This window comes from Narcine bancroftii, chromosome 3, assembly GCF_036971445.1.
Source record: "Narcine bancroftii isolate sNarBan1 chromosome 3, sNarBan1.hap1, whole genome shotgun sequence".
NCBI lineage: Eukaryota > Metazoa > Chordata > Chondrichthyes > Torpediniformes > Narcinidae > Narcine > Narcine bancroftii.
In genome coordinates this window covers 30,317,064-30,333,579 of record NC_091471.1, presented here as the reverse complement: position 1 = coordinate 30,333,579, position 16,516 = coordinate 30,317,064, and the positions used below count along the sequence as shown (strand labels likewise).

The following is a 16,516-nucleotide window of genomic DNA, read 5'->3' as shown; positions in this document are numbered from 1 at the left end:
CCGAGGACAGTGAAAAGGAAAGAGAAGCAAACACTTTGTGTCTAATTTTGTGTATTGCATTCAGTGCTCTCAATGTGGTATCCTTTTCTTGAGACACTAAACAGATATCATGTGATAATTTTGCCGAACACCTCCAGTCACTGAAGACTTTAATTCAATGGCACTGCCATTGTGACCTCTGCTCTCAGCCTTCTAATTTGTTCCAATATGATAGCCAACATAAGCTTAAGGAACAGCACTTCATTCTTTTGGTTTGATAGCATCATCTCTCTCTCTCTCTCTCCCTCCTCCTCCCCTCCTCCTCCCACCCCCACCCCCCCAACCTTACACACAGATATAGTGGAATCTCTCTATTTCAATCTGTTTCCTTTTCTATCTTAAACTCTGACATTTTTATATTTTTTTCAAACGGTACAGTAAAATCCCCGGTGCCCAGAATGAAAACAACTGGTAACCCAAGCAACCGCCAAAATAAAGGAGGAAATAAATGAAATAAAATAAGTAAGAATAAATAAAAATTTAATTAAAAGTTTAAAGTTGTAAAAGTAAATGTTCTCCGAAGCAACACACAAACCCTTGGTGAACGTGGAAACAAATATTCAGTCACTGGAGTGTCCAGGTCGTTCCATACCCATAGTAGATGTTTGAATAAACTTTCAATAGAGTTGTATTTGAATAAAATGGCAGTGGCCAGGAGAAAGTGCTAGCTGACATCCCAGCACGGTTGGGGTGACTCTCCCTATCCCTGCCTTGTAAGTCTTTATCAGGATATTAGTTAGACTTTATTTGTAAGCTTGTAACTGGGGTGGCTAATTATGATGGCAGAACAGTTAGCGTAGGGTTAGCGCAACGTTGTTTCAGAATCAGTAACCAAAGTTCAAATTTAAATTTTGTACGTTACAGGAATTACCTTTTTAAAGTAAATATTACATAATTAAAGACTACAATACGGATGTTTTTTTCCAATTACATCCTTTATCCGGAACCCTTGGGGGACAATGTGTTACGAATTTCGGAAAGCCAAATTTAAGCCCACCCAAATTGTGCTGCCATATCCACCCCCACCCCCTTCCAGTCACGCTGCCAGTCTCCCCCCACCCCCGCCCATCCAACTTGCGCTGCCAGTCTCACCCCCCCCCAAACCTCGCCCATCCGACTTGCCCTGCCGGTCTCTCTCCCTTCCCACCCGACTCGCGCTGCCGATCTCTCCCCCTTGCCCACCCAACTCGCGCTGCCGGTCCCCCTCCCTTGCCCGTCCGACTCGCGCTGCCAGTCTCTTCCCCTTACCCGCCCAAGTCGTGCTCCCATCTCTCTCCCCACTTGCCGGATTTTGGAGCTTTCCGGATTTTAGATGTCCGGATAAAAGATTGTGTACCTGTACTTTACATTTTGCACTGTCATTTGTCTTTTAAACTGTTTGTTATTAATACAGATGTTGTGGCAGCTCACCACAAGGCAGGCGAACTGGCCCTGCTTGTAAGCCACGTGGCAGGGTAGCCGGCAAAAATTGCACCGTCGGGTGTTCCCCTTCCTTCCAGCACGGTGCTCAGAAACCCACGCTGGGGGACCAGGTGACGTCAGCACCCTCCAGCGCGGTTTTCCGCCAGGTCCGGGCCTGGGGGTATAAATGCAGCCCAGCAGCCTGCAATAAACTAGTCTGCTCACTGAGCTCAACCCGTCTGGTTGTGTGTGTTATTGCAGGAGCAGAGTAGCTGCCACTACAATTGGTGACCCCGACTGGTTCAAACATCTTTGAACCCATCATGAGCGAGCCTGGGATCAGCGCTATAGCCGTAAAGCTGCCTGAATTCTGGGTTCAGGAGCCAAAGACCTAGTTCGGCCATGCAGAGGCCCAGTTTTACCTCCGCAAGATTTCATCCGACATGACCAAATTCTACCATCTGGTCACTGCCCTGGACCAGGCCACCACCAGACGCGTGCTGCACTTTGTTCAGCACCCACCCGCCGAGGACAAGTACGAGCCAATCAAGCGAGTGCTTATCAGATCCCTCGGACTATCCAGACACCAGCGTGCCACTCAGGTGCTGCACCTCGACGCCCTGGGAGACAGGTCCCCGATGGAACTGATGGATGAGATGCTCGCGCTCATGTGTGAGCACACCAACTGCCCACTTTTCGAGCGCATCTTCCTCGAACATATGCCCAGGTACATCCGCCCGCTGATGGTCCAGGAGAGCTTCACTGACCCGAGGGAGGTCGCCCAGAAGGCCTAAGAGCTATGGCTCACACGATTCTCAGAAGGCTCAGTGGTCCAACAGGTCACGAGGCACAGGCACGACCACGGCAAGCCCACCCCTAGCCCTGCAGGGCCCCCCAAGAGCATAACCAGGGCGACCGTACAGGAGTTCGAGCATGTCCAGGAATGGTTCAGCCACACTCACGTGGACACCGTTGGGCCTTTCCATTTCCCAGGGCAACCGTTACCTGTTTACGGTGGTGGACCGCACCACTCGCTGGCCCGAGATGATCCTGATGCCAGACGCCTCCACTGACTCCTACTCCCAAGCACTGGGTCGCCCGGTTCGGTGTCCCGGCTCACCTCACCAGCAATCGGGGCACCCAGTTCACATATGCGCTCTGGGCACAACTCGCCAACAGGTTGGGGATACAGCTACACCACACCACGGCCTACCACCCACAGGCCAATGGAATGTCTGCACCACCACCTTAAGTCGGCACTCATGGTCTGCCTCACCGGTCCCAACTGGATGGATGAACTGCCTTGAGTGCTCCTGGGCATCCACTCCACTCCCAAGGAAGATCTGCAGGCGTCATCAGCTGAGTTAGTCTACGGTGCACCGCTGGCACTACCTGGTGAGTTCGTCAACGCACCTCACAATCCCCAGTGGTCGGCACACGAACTACTCCCTCACCTCAGGGCACGCTTGGACTCCTTCAAACCCCCACCGCCGCCCAGGCATGGCACCCACCCGTCTCACGTTCCCAGCGAACTGCTTTCTGCGGAATATGTTTTCGTTCGGCGGGGCCCGACCGCAGCACCTCTGCAGTGACCATACGAGGGACAGTACAGGGTTGTACAGCATTCCGGCTCAACGTTCATACTGGACATGGGTGGCAGGTGGGAGCAGTTTACCATGGACAGGCTGAAGCCAGCGCACCTTGATCCCACCAAACCTGTGGTCATTACCCAGCCAAAGAAGCGAGGCCGCCCGGCAAAAAAGGACATTGGCACCAGTCCTGGGGGGGGCGGGGCTGTGTGGCGGCTCACCACAAGGCAGGCGAACCTGCCCCACTTGTAAGCCACGCGGTGGGCAGCCAGCCAAAATGGCGCCGTCGGGGGTTCCCCTTCTTTCCAACACGGAGCTCAGAAACCCACGCTGGAGGTCCACGTGACGCCCAGGTGACGTCAGCGCCCTCCAGCACGGTTCTCAGCCAGGTCCGGGCTGGGAGTATAAGGGCAGCCCAGCAGCTTGCAATAAACTAGTCTGCTCACTGAGCTCAACCTGTCTGGTTGTGTGTGTCATTCCAGGAGCAGAGTAGTCACCGCTACAATGCATTAATTAAGCATTGTAAGAGTGTATCTCAGGCAACTGGAAAATTTGCATGTCTGGCCTCCGCAATTCCTGTAGGTGCTACCCACTGGGGATTTTACTGTAATTGTTACCTTGAAGCAAATATGTTTAAACTAGGATATACAGTCGGTATACACAAAACTCAAAACGGTCAACCAGTTTACCTATCTCGGCTGCACCATTTCATCAGATGCAAGGATCGACAACGAGATAGACAACAGACTCGCCAAGGCAAATAGCGCCTTTGGAAGACTACATAAAAGAGTCTGGAAAAACAACCAACTGAAAAACCTCACAAAGATAAGCGTATACAGAGCCGTTGTCATACCCACACACCTGTTTGGCTTCGAATCATGGGTCCTCTACCGGCATCACCTACGGCTCCTAGAACGCTTCCACCAGCGTTGTCTCCTCTCCATCTTCAACATTCATTGGAGCGCTTTCATCCCTAACGTCGAAGTACTCGAGATGGCAGAGGTCGACAGCATCGAGTCCACGCTGCTGAAGATCCAGCTGCGCTGGGTGGGTCACGTCTCCAGAATGGAGGACCATCGCCTTCCCAAAATCGTTTTATATGGCGAGCTCTCCACTGGCCACCGTGACAGAGGTGCACCAAAGAAAGGGTACAAGGACTGCCTAAAGAAATCTCTTGGTGCCTGCCACATTGACCACTGCCAGTGGGCTGATATCGGCTCAAACCGTGCATCTTGGCACCTCACAGTTCGGCGGGCAGCAACCTCTTTTGAAGAAGACCGCAGAGCCCACTTCACTGACAAAAGGCAAAGGAGGAAAAACCCAACCCCTACCAACCAATTTTCCCTTGCAATCGCTGCAACCGTGTCTGCCTGTCCCGCATCGGACTTCTCAGCCACAAACGAGCCTGCAGCTGATGTGGACATTTACCCCCTCCATAAATCTTCGTCCACGAAGCCAAGCCAAAGAAAGAAAGAACAGTAGGTATTCCCTCTGTTTTCTTCACCCGTCCCTGCAACATTCACATTCTCACTGACTTCTGATGATGTGTCCAGGACCCTAAACATCAACTGTTTCTTTCCATCCTGATGCTGCTTGCTCGACTAAATGCTTCCAATATTTTGTCTCAGATTCTTTGCATCTGCAACTTGTTTTCTTTTATCAAAATAATCTCAAAATTAACCGTCAAGCTATACCATTAAAAACTTCCCCCTTCCTTGATCAAGCTTGTACCACACTTGCCAAAAGAACGAAGAACTAAAATGCTGGGGGTGGGGTCACCCTCTAGTTATTTGTTTTGCACAAAGAAAGCATCTATGGTTCACTTGGCACAGAAGTTGTATAAAACATGGATTTGACCAGAGTCTTTTGCACAGTCCTGGCTGCCAAACTGCAGAAATGATGTGATACCAACACAGTCGTGAAGAGATTCACTCAGGTGTTACCTGGAATAAAGAGCTATAGCTATAAAACTATAAGATTATAGGAGAAGTAGCCCATTCAGCCCATCGAGTCTGCTCAACCATTCTATCGTGAACTGATCCATTCTTCCACTCCCCTGCCTTCTCTCCATAACCTTTGATACCCTGACTATTCAGATACCTATCAATCTCTGCCTTGAATATAGCCAACTATCTGGCCTTCACAACACCCCGTGGTAGTACAATCCAGAGGTTCACAAGAAATTCCTTCTGTTTCAGATGAGTGGCCTTCAATCTTTAAGTTGTATCCTTTTGTCCTAGACTTCCCTACAATGGGAAAAAGCTTTGCCACATCTAATATGTACAGGGCTTTCAACATTCAAAATGTTTCTGATGTCCCCCATCATTCTTCTAAACCCCAAGAGGTTTCAAATTTCCTCACATGATAATATTTCATTCCTAGAATAATTTTTGGCAATCTTCTCTGAACCTTCTTGAATGCCAGCATATTGTTCTTAAATAGGGAGCCTGAAACTGTACCCTGTACCCAAAGTGAGGCCTCATAAGTGTCTTATAAAGCCTAAACATCACATCCCTGCTCTTTTATTCCTCTAGAACAGGGGTGTCAAACTCAAATTCACGGAGGGCCAAAATTAAAAACTTGGACTAAGTCGAGGGCCAAACTAAATATTTATTGAAAATTTTCAACAACATCTGCATGTTTTCTCTTCTTTCAACATATGTAATGTTAAACTTTTTCTTATTAAAATAAATGTTTAATAATAGTTTTGGATAAACTCTTTCCAGAAGCATTAACAAATGAGAAATAAAATATTCAATAAATAATATTTCTCTATAGAGGATTTGTCAAATGTTGCTAGTGTGCTGTCGAATAGTAAAATCTGAGGGCTATTGAGAATGTAGGAGAATAACATGATTCCTGAAACAATCAAATGGGTGACTGATTGTGGGCATGAACTCTAACAGGGTTATTTGCCATGCCCTTTTTCCATTGGTACAGATATCCTTTGATTTACACACTTTTCAAGTTTTATGCCTAATGAGCTTGTATCCAGGTGCAGGACCATTTTTAACCAGGAATATATTTATCACTGTGACATGAAACTATTGGAAGATCGTTTTATCCTGAGATTAAAGTTCATAATACTTACTCAGGCCTGTGTGCGGGAGGACAGGGTTTGCGGGCGATCGGGTTGGACAACGACAGTGCGGGGGCATCGGCTCTCGCTGCAGGGCGGCATCTCGGGGGATCAGCAGCCCCGTCACTGTGAGTCGCGGGTCGGCCTGCGGCAGGGAGGGGGAGTGGGCAACGGTCCTGGCGAGGTCAAGCCCGAGGCCTCCGGTTCCGGGCGCTGGGAAGCGGCCTTGGCTTCCCCTGACACTGGCTAGGCCCCAAAACCAGAGTCCACGGTGAGACCCTGCAATGTAAACAGAGGAGGAGGGGGCGATTAGCGGGCTGACGCCAATGCATTCTGGGATTTGTTGTATTACTGTGCATGCGCTATACTGGCGCGGCGGCCAGCGGGCCACCTCTAATACATTTTTGAAATGATCTTGTGGGCCAAATATAATTATATCGCGGGCCAGAGTTTGACATGTGTCCTCTAGAATAATGAACGATGACATTGCATTTTCCTTCTTCACCACTGACTCATCCAGCACAAAGACTCCCAAGTCCCTTTGCACCTCATTTTGAATGTTCTCCCCATCCAAATAATCGTCTGCCCTTTTATTCCTTCCACCAAAGTACATGACCAAACACTTGCCAATATTGTGTTTCATCTGTCACTTCTTTGCCCATTCTCTTCATCCAAGTCTCTCGGCACCCTCCCGTTTCCTCCTCACCGCTTGCCCCTCCATCTATGTTGATATCCTTAGCCACAAAACCATTTATTCCGCAACCCAAATCATAAATATACCACACAAAAAGAAGTGGCCCCAGCACCATACCAGTGTGCAACACCACAGGTAACCAGGATGCAACCAGAATAGGATTACTTTATTCCCTCTTTATTAGTCTCTGTTTCCTGTCCACCACCAAATGCTATACCCATGCTTTCCTGTAATTCCATGGCCTCTCATCGTGTTCAGCAGCCTTGCGTGTAGTTCCTGGTTAAGGGCCTTTTGAAAATCCAAAGATCCTCTCTATCTCCTTTCTCTAGCCTTGCTTGTTGTTTTCCTCAGAAAACTGCAGGTTTGTCAGGCAAGATTTTTCCTCAAGGTAACCAGGCAGACTTTGGTCAATCTTGTCATGAACCTCCAGGTACTCTGTAAACTTACCTTCGACAATCCACTCCCACAACTTCCCAACCACCGATGTTAGGGTAAAAGGTCTATAATTTCCTTTCTGCTGCCTCCCTCCCTCGTTAAATAGCAGAGTGATCTTTGCAATTTTCTGGTCCTCTGGAACTATGCAAAGATCTACTGATTCTTGGAAGATCATTAATGCCCCCACAATCTCAAAAACTACTTTTTTCAGAACCCAAGGGTATATTCCATTTGGTCCAAAAGACTTATCTACCCTAAGAGCATTCAGCTTCCGAAGCCCCTTTTCTCTGGTGATCACAACTGCATTCACCACTCTTCCATGACACCCTGGAAAGTCAGGTATACTGCTAATGTCTTCCACAGTGAAGATCGATTCAAAATGGTCATTCAGTTTCTCGGCTATCTCCTTGTCTCACATTACAATTTCTCCAGCATCATTTCCTATTGGTTCTGTCTACTGTGGTGAATCTCTGCCAAGCTGCCTGTCTCCCTCCTCAGGCGAGCCTTGCTATCCTAACATTGGCTGTACATTATCTCTACTGTTAAGGACACTCCCTTTGGATATAACTGTATATGCACCTATTGTCTTTCATTATTGTACCATGAGTTTCTGCTAATAAAAGCCACGATTATTGTTTGACCACATCGTCTTTGTCTACTTCATCAACTGGCACTTCAATTTTCAACCACTGGATTGCTTGTTTCGATTACTACATGGCTCGAAACAACGTGGTTGATGAGGTGAACTCCTGAAAAATGCTACTTCCAGATAATAGCTGGCACTCCAGACAGAAGTGCCTGGCTTGATTTGCTATCTGCAGCTATTGTGGGAAACTCGACCACTTTGCTAAAGTGTGTAAGGCGAAGAAGAGAAGCACCAATAAAATGCATCCTGGAGCTGCAGGAATGGAAGACGACTTAAAGAAATTTTTAGCAACAGCTAAAGAACTCAACTTTACATTTAACGAGGGCAAATGTGTGTTCAATGCATCAGAGCTACCCATTCTGGGCTACATTGTCCGCAAGGGTGAAATCTGCCCTGACCCGGAAAGAATGGCCCCCCCCCTTAAGAAATTACCACCCCCAAACTCAGCAAAAGCCCTTAAAAGTTGTATGGGATTCTTTTCCTACTGCGCCACAAAGGCACGCCCTCTGTTTGACACTAAATCTTTTCCCCTCTCTCCAATGGCCTTGAAGGCTTGAGAGAGAATTAAAGCTGATATTTCCAAAGCTGCACTCTTGTCCCATTCTAAGTGGAAACTGATGCCTCAGATTTTGCCTCGGCAGGAACCCTTAATCAAAAGGACAGACCTGTGGCATTCTTCTCCCGCACGTTACTCGGACCTGAACTTAAACATCCTGCCATTGAAAAAGAAGCCCAGGCTATTATTGACACTGTTTGCTACTGGAGACACTTTCTAGCCGGCAGAAAATTTACTCTTGTCACTTATTAAAAATCTGTAGCCTACACGTTCAGTAGTAAACACAAAAGTAAAATCAAGAACAATAAGATGGCACGCTGGCGAATAGAACTCTCAACTTATAATTATGAGATCCAGTACAGAAAGGGTGCTCTGCTGGAGGGGCTAGAAGAGATCCATAGCAGACTTTGCCACCTAGGAGTCACGGTTCTTCCACTACATAAGGGCTAACAACCTTCCTTACTCTCTGGAAGAGGTCAGAAAACTGACTGTGGTGAATGTCTGCCAAGCTGCCTGTCTCCCTCCTCAGGCACAGAATATTTGTTTGCACAGAATACAAACCGCAATACTTCAAAGCTCCAGAGGCCACTCATCAAGGCAACCCGACCTTTTGAGCAGATTAGCTAAGATTTTAAAGGGCCGTTACCTTCCAACAACAAAAATGTATATGTAATTAACGAATATTCCAGGTTTCCCTTTGCGATACCCTGCCCTGACGTCTCGTCAGCGTCTGTCATTAAATCACTTGACAGAAATTTCAGCATTTTTGGTTTTCCCAATTATATTCATACCGAGAGATACTCGGCATTCATGAGTGCTGAACTGCAGTGAGCCCTGCTACGAAAAGGAATTGCCACCAGCCTTACCACGAGCTACAACCCTCAGGGCAATGGGCAGGTTGAAAGGGCTAATGCTCTTTAATAGTCTGGAAGACTATTAAAGCAGGAGGTGCTGCCTGAGGCACTACATTCTATTCGGTCTTTATTGTGTACTGCAACAAATCAAACACCTCATGAACATGTTTGCCTTTCCTAGGAAATCAGGAACTGTGATGGACTGGACAGTCTGTTTATCTGACCCTGGAACCGTGCTGCTGAAGAGCCACGCTTGGGCACGTAAAACAGACCCCCTAGTCCAACTAGTTCAGCTACTGCATACTAACCCCAACTACGCTCATGTTAGATTCCCAGACGGGAGTACCCCTAAGAGATCTGGCCTTGCCTGGTTCGCACCTTCCTCGCACCCCTACTCAGAGTGAGCCTGAGAGGTTGTACTCACCCCCCCCAGCCTGTGACCCCTAGTCAGCTTTCAGATGGCCATGCTGAGGCTCCACTGCCTCACGCTGGTGATTCTGGAGCGGGTCCAGAAGTCAGTCCTTCCTTCACTACTGACCCAGGACCTATACCAGTTCCCAAGGTTGCAAAAGAGCCACCTGTTTTGAGACGAAGCACCAGAATTCGTAAACAACCTGATAGGCTGACATATTCATAAAACATCTCATTAATTTCAATTGCTTGCTAGATGCTGGCATATTTTGGCTGTTAAGAGTATCTCAAGGCCAAACATGTATCGATTGCTTCAGTCTTTCCTAGCAGCTGTCCTTTTGATTTTAACCCTTCTTCTGCCAGGGGGGGGAGACTGTGGTGAATGTCTGCCAAGCTGCCTGTCTCCCCTCTGGCGAGCCTTGCTGTACTAACTTTGGCTGTGCATCATCTCTACTGTTAAGGACACTCCCCTTGGATATAACTGTATATGCACCTATTGTCTTTCATTATTGTACCATGAGTTTCTGCTAATAAAAGCCACGATTATTGTTTGACCACATCGTCTTTGTCTACTTCATCAACTGGCACTTCATCTACTCTTGCCTCTTTTTTACATTAATATACATTGTTAGAAAAAGATTTTAGTATCCCATTTGATATTATTTGCTAGCCTCTTTTTAAAGTTCATATTGTCCTTCCTAATGACCTTCTTAGTTGCCTTCTGTAAACTTTTAAAAGCTTCCCAGTCCTGTCTCTTACCATTATTTCTTCCTTCCTTGTATGCGCTTTCTTTTGCTTTTACATTGTCTTTGACCTCTTATCAGCTACAGTTGTTAACAATTTTCCATTCAAATATTCATATTTTGGAATATACCCATACTGCACCTTATTTTTTGCAGAAACTCCAGCCATTGTTGCTCTACCATCTTGTGTGCCTTTCCAATCAACTTTTCCCAGTTCCTCTCTCACACTCTGTACTCCCCTTTATTCCACTGAGACCTCTGATTTTAGTTTCTCTCCCTCTCAAACTGCTGGGAGAATTCTATCTTATTATGATCTCTCCCTCCAAAGAGATCCCTGACCAACTCTGGTTCATTACTCAATACCCAATCCAGAACTGCCATTTCCTTGGTCAGCTCAGCCACAAAGCTGTTCGAAGAAGCCTCCCTGAAGGCATTTGATAGATTTCTACTCTTGGGATCCAGCATCAACCTAGTTTTCCCAAATCAATCTGCATATTGAAATCCCCTTGACTATTGTAACATTGCCCATTACGCATGGCTTCTCTATCTCCCTCTGTAGTTAGCTCGCTAGATACTGGCTAATGTTTGGAGTCTGTATATAACTCCCATCTGGGTCTTTTTACCCTCACAATTTCATAATCCTACCCACAGAGATTCTATATCTTCTCTATATCCAATGTCTCCTCCCTCCAAAGATCGAATTCCATTTTTAACCATGTTATGGGCACAGAGGACCCCAAAATCCAGCAGCAATAGAAATGCACCAAGACTTTAACAAAAGTTGCTTTTAATTATCTTTAAAACATAAAAACAGGATCAAACTTTAACTTATTACTATTTCCTTAACTTAACCCCTTTCTAATTCTAAGCGCACATGTATGTAATGTGTGTACAAGTTCAGAAAAGTTTTTGGATTCACAGTCCAATCTCACTTCTCACTCCTTCAAGTTCATCGGTATCAGGCAATTTTTATACTGTGCACAGAATTTAACATTTATGAATTTTCACCAAGCTCTGGTGCTTAAATGATTACCGCTCAGGTAGGTGCTTGTCGGTTTTAGAGAGAGATTTGTTGCTCGATGGACAGACACAAACTGATTCCCTCTGATCAGCCACTTCAGTGACTGAAACTTTCCCCATCAGGGTTTTCCAAATGATAACCTCTTCTTCTGCAGGTCACCACAGAGTTCCTTCTGTTTCCCTTATTTCAGGTGAAACACTCTAGCCAGCCCTTTCCTCTTGTCTGGACCACAAGGGTTTTCAACAGGCTGAACTTAGAACTCACAACCCGTCTTCAAAGTGGAGTTTCAACAAGCTGCCAGCTTGCCATGACTGCAGAAACCAGTTCTCTCTCTCTTCAAAAAAAGCCTGTTTGGTCTCCCTTCTCTTTGCTTGCAAAAAACCACATGACCTTCTGAGAACAGCAAACTGCAACTAGACAGATTGTGGCACTGGACCCAAACTTGTGAGACAATTCATCTGTTGCTTTCAAAACAATAATCCATTGCTCCACAGCATGTCTAATTAACACCTTCTTGTGAAGACCTTATAGGCATTCTTCAAAGTTTTTGCAAAGTCACCCGGCGCCTGAACTGTCTAGCTTGAGCAGAGCTCTGGCATTTTAAATGAGATCATTTTTGTGAAGTGTTTGTGACCTACACTACCCCCAAAATCTATCTCCTTCAAAAATGTATCTAAATACAAAATAAAATATAATATAATCCGTCACAACCCCTCTGCATACCTTCTTGTCTTTCTGATGCACGGTGTCCACAGATATTTAGTCCCCAGCTGTGACTCAGTGATTGGCACAATGTCATAACTGCCAATTTCCAGCTGCTTTGTAAAATCATCAATCTTATTTCTTAAACTCTGGGCATTTAAATGCAAGACCTTCAGTGCTATATTCATCATCCTTTTCAATTTTGTATCCAAAGTACCTCAGATTAAATCCTTAATCTTACACTTGCCCCCCCCCACCCCCACCCCCCGATATGATTGCCTATCCGCCCTCACTATCTGACTACACAGTGTATCTACTTATGTATCTTCTACTCTATTCACTGACCTCTTATTCTGGATCCTATCCCCTCTGCCAAATTCATTACGGCTCTCCCCCGCAGCTCTAGAAAACCTGCCCACTAGGATATTAGAGAGATTGGATAGGTTGGGTTTATTTTCACAGAATGTCTGAAGCTGAAGAATGAACTTAAGGAAGTCGACAAAATTATAATAGGCAGAGATCAGACGGAAATTCAGAATATTTTTTCTGTGCCCGTGGAGTCAGAACTAGAGGACACAAGTTAATAGTGAGATAGAAGAAATGTGTAAAGGAAATCTGGGGGATAAGTTTTTCGTTAACAGAAGATGGTGAATATTTGGAACAAGTGCTAGAGGAGATAGCAGAGACTGTTATAACATGAAAACATTTTTGGCCAGTACTTGCAATAGGAAGGATGTGGAGGAATATTATCCCCTTGCAGCCAAATAGGATTAATGTCAAAAGGAGTCATGGTTGGCATAGGTGAAATGAACAGTAAGGACCAGTTTCTGTACTGTTCATTTCTATGATTCTATTACTTCATACGGTGAGATTCACATCTCATGCTACAAGAAATTACAGACACAATTCTGCAATCCACCATACAATGCACTCCTTCAATAAACACTAATTTAATGACATGCAGCTCCATACTTGCAAATTTTCTTCAGTTCCTTCATCTTTTCTGGATTTGGCACTTGCTGCCCTGAGGTGGTGAGATCCTCCACCAGCTGAAGAAGCTTCTCATCCTGTTGCGCTTCCATTGCTGCAAATATACAATAAAACCCCTGGTATTCAGAATTCAAGCAATCAACAGCTTCAATTATCCAGCAAAAAAATCTGTATATTGTGGCGGCGCACATCTCTATGAGCGAACCAGCCCTGTTTGTACCACCGCGCTGGCGGGGTAGCTGCAGAAGATAGTGCCTTTGGGGCTTGCTCATTGCCTCGTGGCTTAGGCCACAGCTCGCACCCCGGGCCAGGTGATGACATCACCACTGCACGGGGCAGAGCTCTCGTTGGCCTTAAAGGGGCGCACGCGAAATTCGAATAAACAGTTCTACTGGAAACCACACCGAGTTCAGTGGTGTGTTTTCTGTGGGTAGCAGCTGCTACAATATTAGACTTATCTGGTGAGCAGAAATCAGTGGATCATGAGGCAGCAGATAAGTTTTAGTTAGGCTTGCAAGAGCAAGTCTCAAGCAACCAGAAAATATACTTAACCTGCATCTACCAATTCCCATATGTGCCAGATAGCAGGGGTTTTACTGGAAACGTGGAACACAGATTCAGAACTCAAATCAGTCAGTTATTTTGTTATAGCAATTGGGTTGCAAGAATGTCAACATTTTATAGCCAAAAGAGTCAAACTTTGCAGGAAAAAAATGTAGCATTAATTATGATGAATTATCAATTTCGGTTGGGGCAACAAAAACTAGGTTATCCTGAAAAGAGAAAAACATTATTGGAGTGATATTAATTTCTCACTTAGGTTACATGAACAGGTACACAAGCACCAAGAGAGATTTGTGTAGAATTTGTAGTGCTCAGATCAAATGTGAAAAAATATTCTCCACCTCTTCCACTGCAAAAAAAAATTTAAGTAGCTCAACACAACCTAATAGATTAGGAATTCTGAAGAAACCTCCCAAAGTCAAAAATGTTCCACACTACAGGTCTGATGATCCACCATCCCAAAAGTTCAGTACGTGGTTCACCAGATAATATTTGCTTCATTCTCTTCTAACTCTCACCAAAACCTGATTCTCACACCATTTTACAAGTCACAGGGGCCTCAGTTTTTACAATCTCATTAAGCCAACAAGATTCATTGTAATTTTCATACCACACTGATAAAATCTAAATTAAAAGGTGCTTTAGAATATTAACAGGAATTACATCCACCAAGCAGAATATCAGCTCATTTGGCACCAAGGCCAAGCATGCCAGATTATCGTTTTAATCCAATACTAAATTGAAAATACAACTGTTGTTATCGTGGGCTATTGAGTGCCCTGGATAGTATAGCACCATTGGAAGGTTCAACAAGACAGGTGTTAGTGGGATTGGTTTGTACGAGAATGGCATGGAGGGACTAACCTCTTTATGTGTAGAAAACTTAAAAAGGGTGGGAAGTTGAAGTGGGATACTGTGTTTGATGGATGGTCACACCACAGACATTCACAACAGCAGAGTATGGAGCCCAGAGGATAGAAGGTAAACCCCATTCTGGCCCTAGCATAGAAGGGAAAAAGATGAGGGATAAACAAGCTCAAAAGTTTTGTAAATTTTGAAGGATACTCTTCAGAAAAAAAAACGGGAAAAATCTGCATATTTCCAAGTTCAAATTTATTGTCATCTGTTTGCACGTGAACATAACACAACTCAACAAAACAGCGCATCTCTGGAACATAGTGCACACACACCGACATAACCATATACCTTACACACAAATGACATAATCAGTGGTATGCAAATATTTGGGCATACTATTCTGTTATTATGAATAGTTAAGTGAGTAGAAGATGAACTGATCTACAAAAATCAAAGTTAAAACATTCTTTTCAACATTTTAAGTGTTAGTGTATTCCTTTTGTTTTGTACAATTTTTAGAGTGGAAAAAAAAAGGAGCACCATGCAAACGTTTTAGCACCCCCACGAGATTTGAACTCTCAGATAACTTTTACCAAGGTCTCAGACCTTCATCATCGTTAGGAAAAGCCAGGTGATGAAAATTTCAAAGCTTTATAAATACCGTAACTCTTCAAACCTTGTCCCAAGAGTCAGAAGCCGTGGGCTCCCCTAAGCAGCTGCCCTACCATTCTGAAAATTAAAAATAAACGATGCCTATAAGAAGATAGCAAACTGTTTTCAGGTAGCCATTTCCTCAGTTTATAATGTAATTAAGAAATGGCAGTTAACAAGAATGGTGGAGGTCAAGATGAAGCCTGGAAGACCAAGAAAACTTTCCGAGAAAACTGCTCATAGGATTGCTACAAAGGCAAACCCCCATTTGACGGCAAAAAGACCTTCAGGAAGACTCTGGTGCACTGTTCAACTGTGCAGCGACACATGCAAAAATATGGCCTGCATGGAAGAGTCATCAAAAGATCTTTTCTGTGTCCTCACCACAAAATTCAGTGTCAGAAGTATGCAAAGTAACATCTAAACAAGCCTGATGCATTTCAGAAAAGTCCTGTGGACTAATGAAGTTAAAATAAAACTTTTTGGATGCAATGAGCAAAAGTACGTTGAGGGAAAAAGAAAAGGAGCAGAATTTCATGAAAAGGACATCACTCCAACTGTTAAGCACAAGGGTGGATTGATCATCCCTTGGGCTTGTGTTCCAGCTAGTGGCATGGGGAACATTTCACTAATAGAGGGAAGAATGAATTCAATTAAATACCAGCAAATTCTGGAAGCAAACATCATAATGTCAGTTTAAAAAAAATAGCTGAAGGTGAAAAGAGGATGGCCTCTACAACAGGATAATGATCCAAAGGACACCTCAAAAGAGGATGGCCTCTACAACAGGATAATGATCCAAAGCACACCTCAAAACCCACAATGGATTCTCTCAAAAGGCACAAGCTCAAGGTTTTGCCCTCACAGTCCCCCCGCTCCTCAATATTATCGAAAATCTGTGGATAGACTCCAAAAGAACAGTGCATGCAAGATGGCCCAAGAATCTCACAGTAGAAGCCTTTTGCAAGGAAGAATAGGAATAAATCCCCTAAATAAGACTCTTAGCATTTTCTTTTCTGTTATTTTGAAACTGTAAAAGATGGAAATAAAAAAAGTAACCTTGCTTAAAATATTAAAGAAATGTGTCATCTTTAACTTTATGTCTTTGGAAACTAGGTCAGCTTTTACTCACTTACCTATTCACAGTAACCAAAATTTTGACCAGGGTGCCCAAACTTTTGTATATAGGCAGTCCCCAGGTCATGAACGAGTTCCGTTACCTTGGCCTGTCCATAAACCAAATTTATACGCAAGGCAGAACATGTACTTGCGGTTCTTACTAA

At 44.7% G+C, this 16,516-nt stretch overlaps 1 protein-coding gene across 1 annotated transcript in view; it reads right to left on the bottom strand.

Moving 5' to 3' along the window:
• uvssa (UV-stimulated scaffold protein A) overlaps nucleotides 1-16,516 on the bottom strand; it is an 86,474-nt gene that overhangs the window by 56,897 nt on the left and 13,061 nt on the right. Inside the window, exon 2 of the mRNA XM_069923053.1 lies at nucleotides 13,143-13,254. Coding sequence (XP_069779154.1) covers nucleotides 13,143-13,252 — 110 coding nt within the window. The 5' untranslated portion in view covers nucleotides 13,253-13,254. The remainder of the gene's footprint in view (nucleotides 1-13,142; nucleotides 13,255-16,516) is intronic.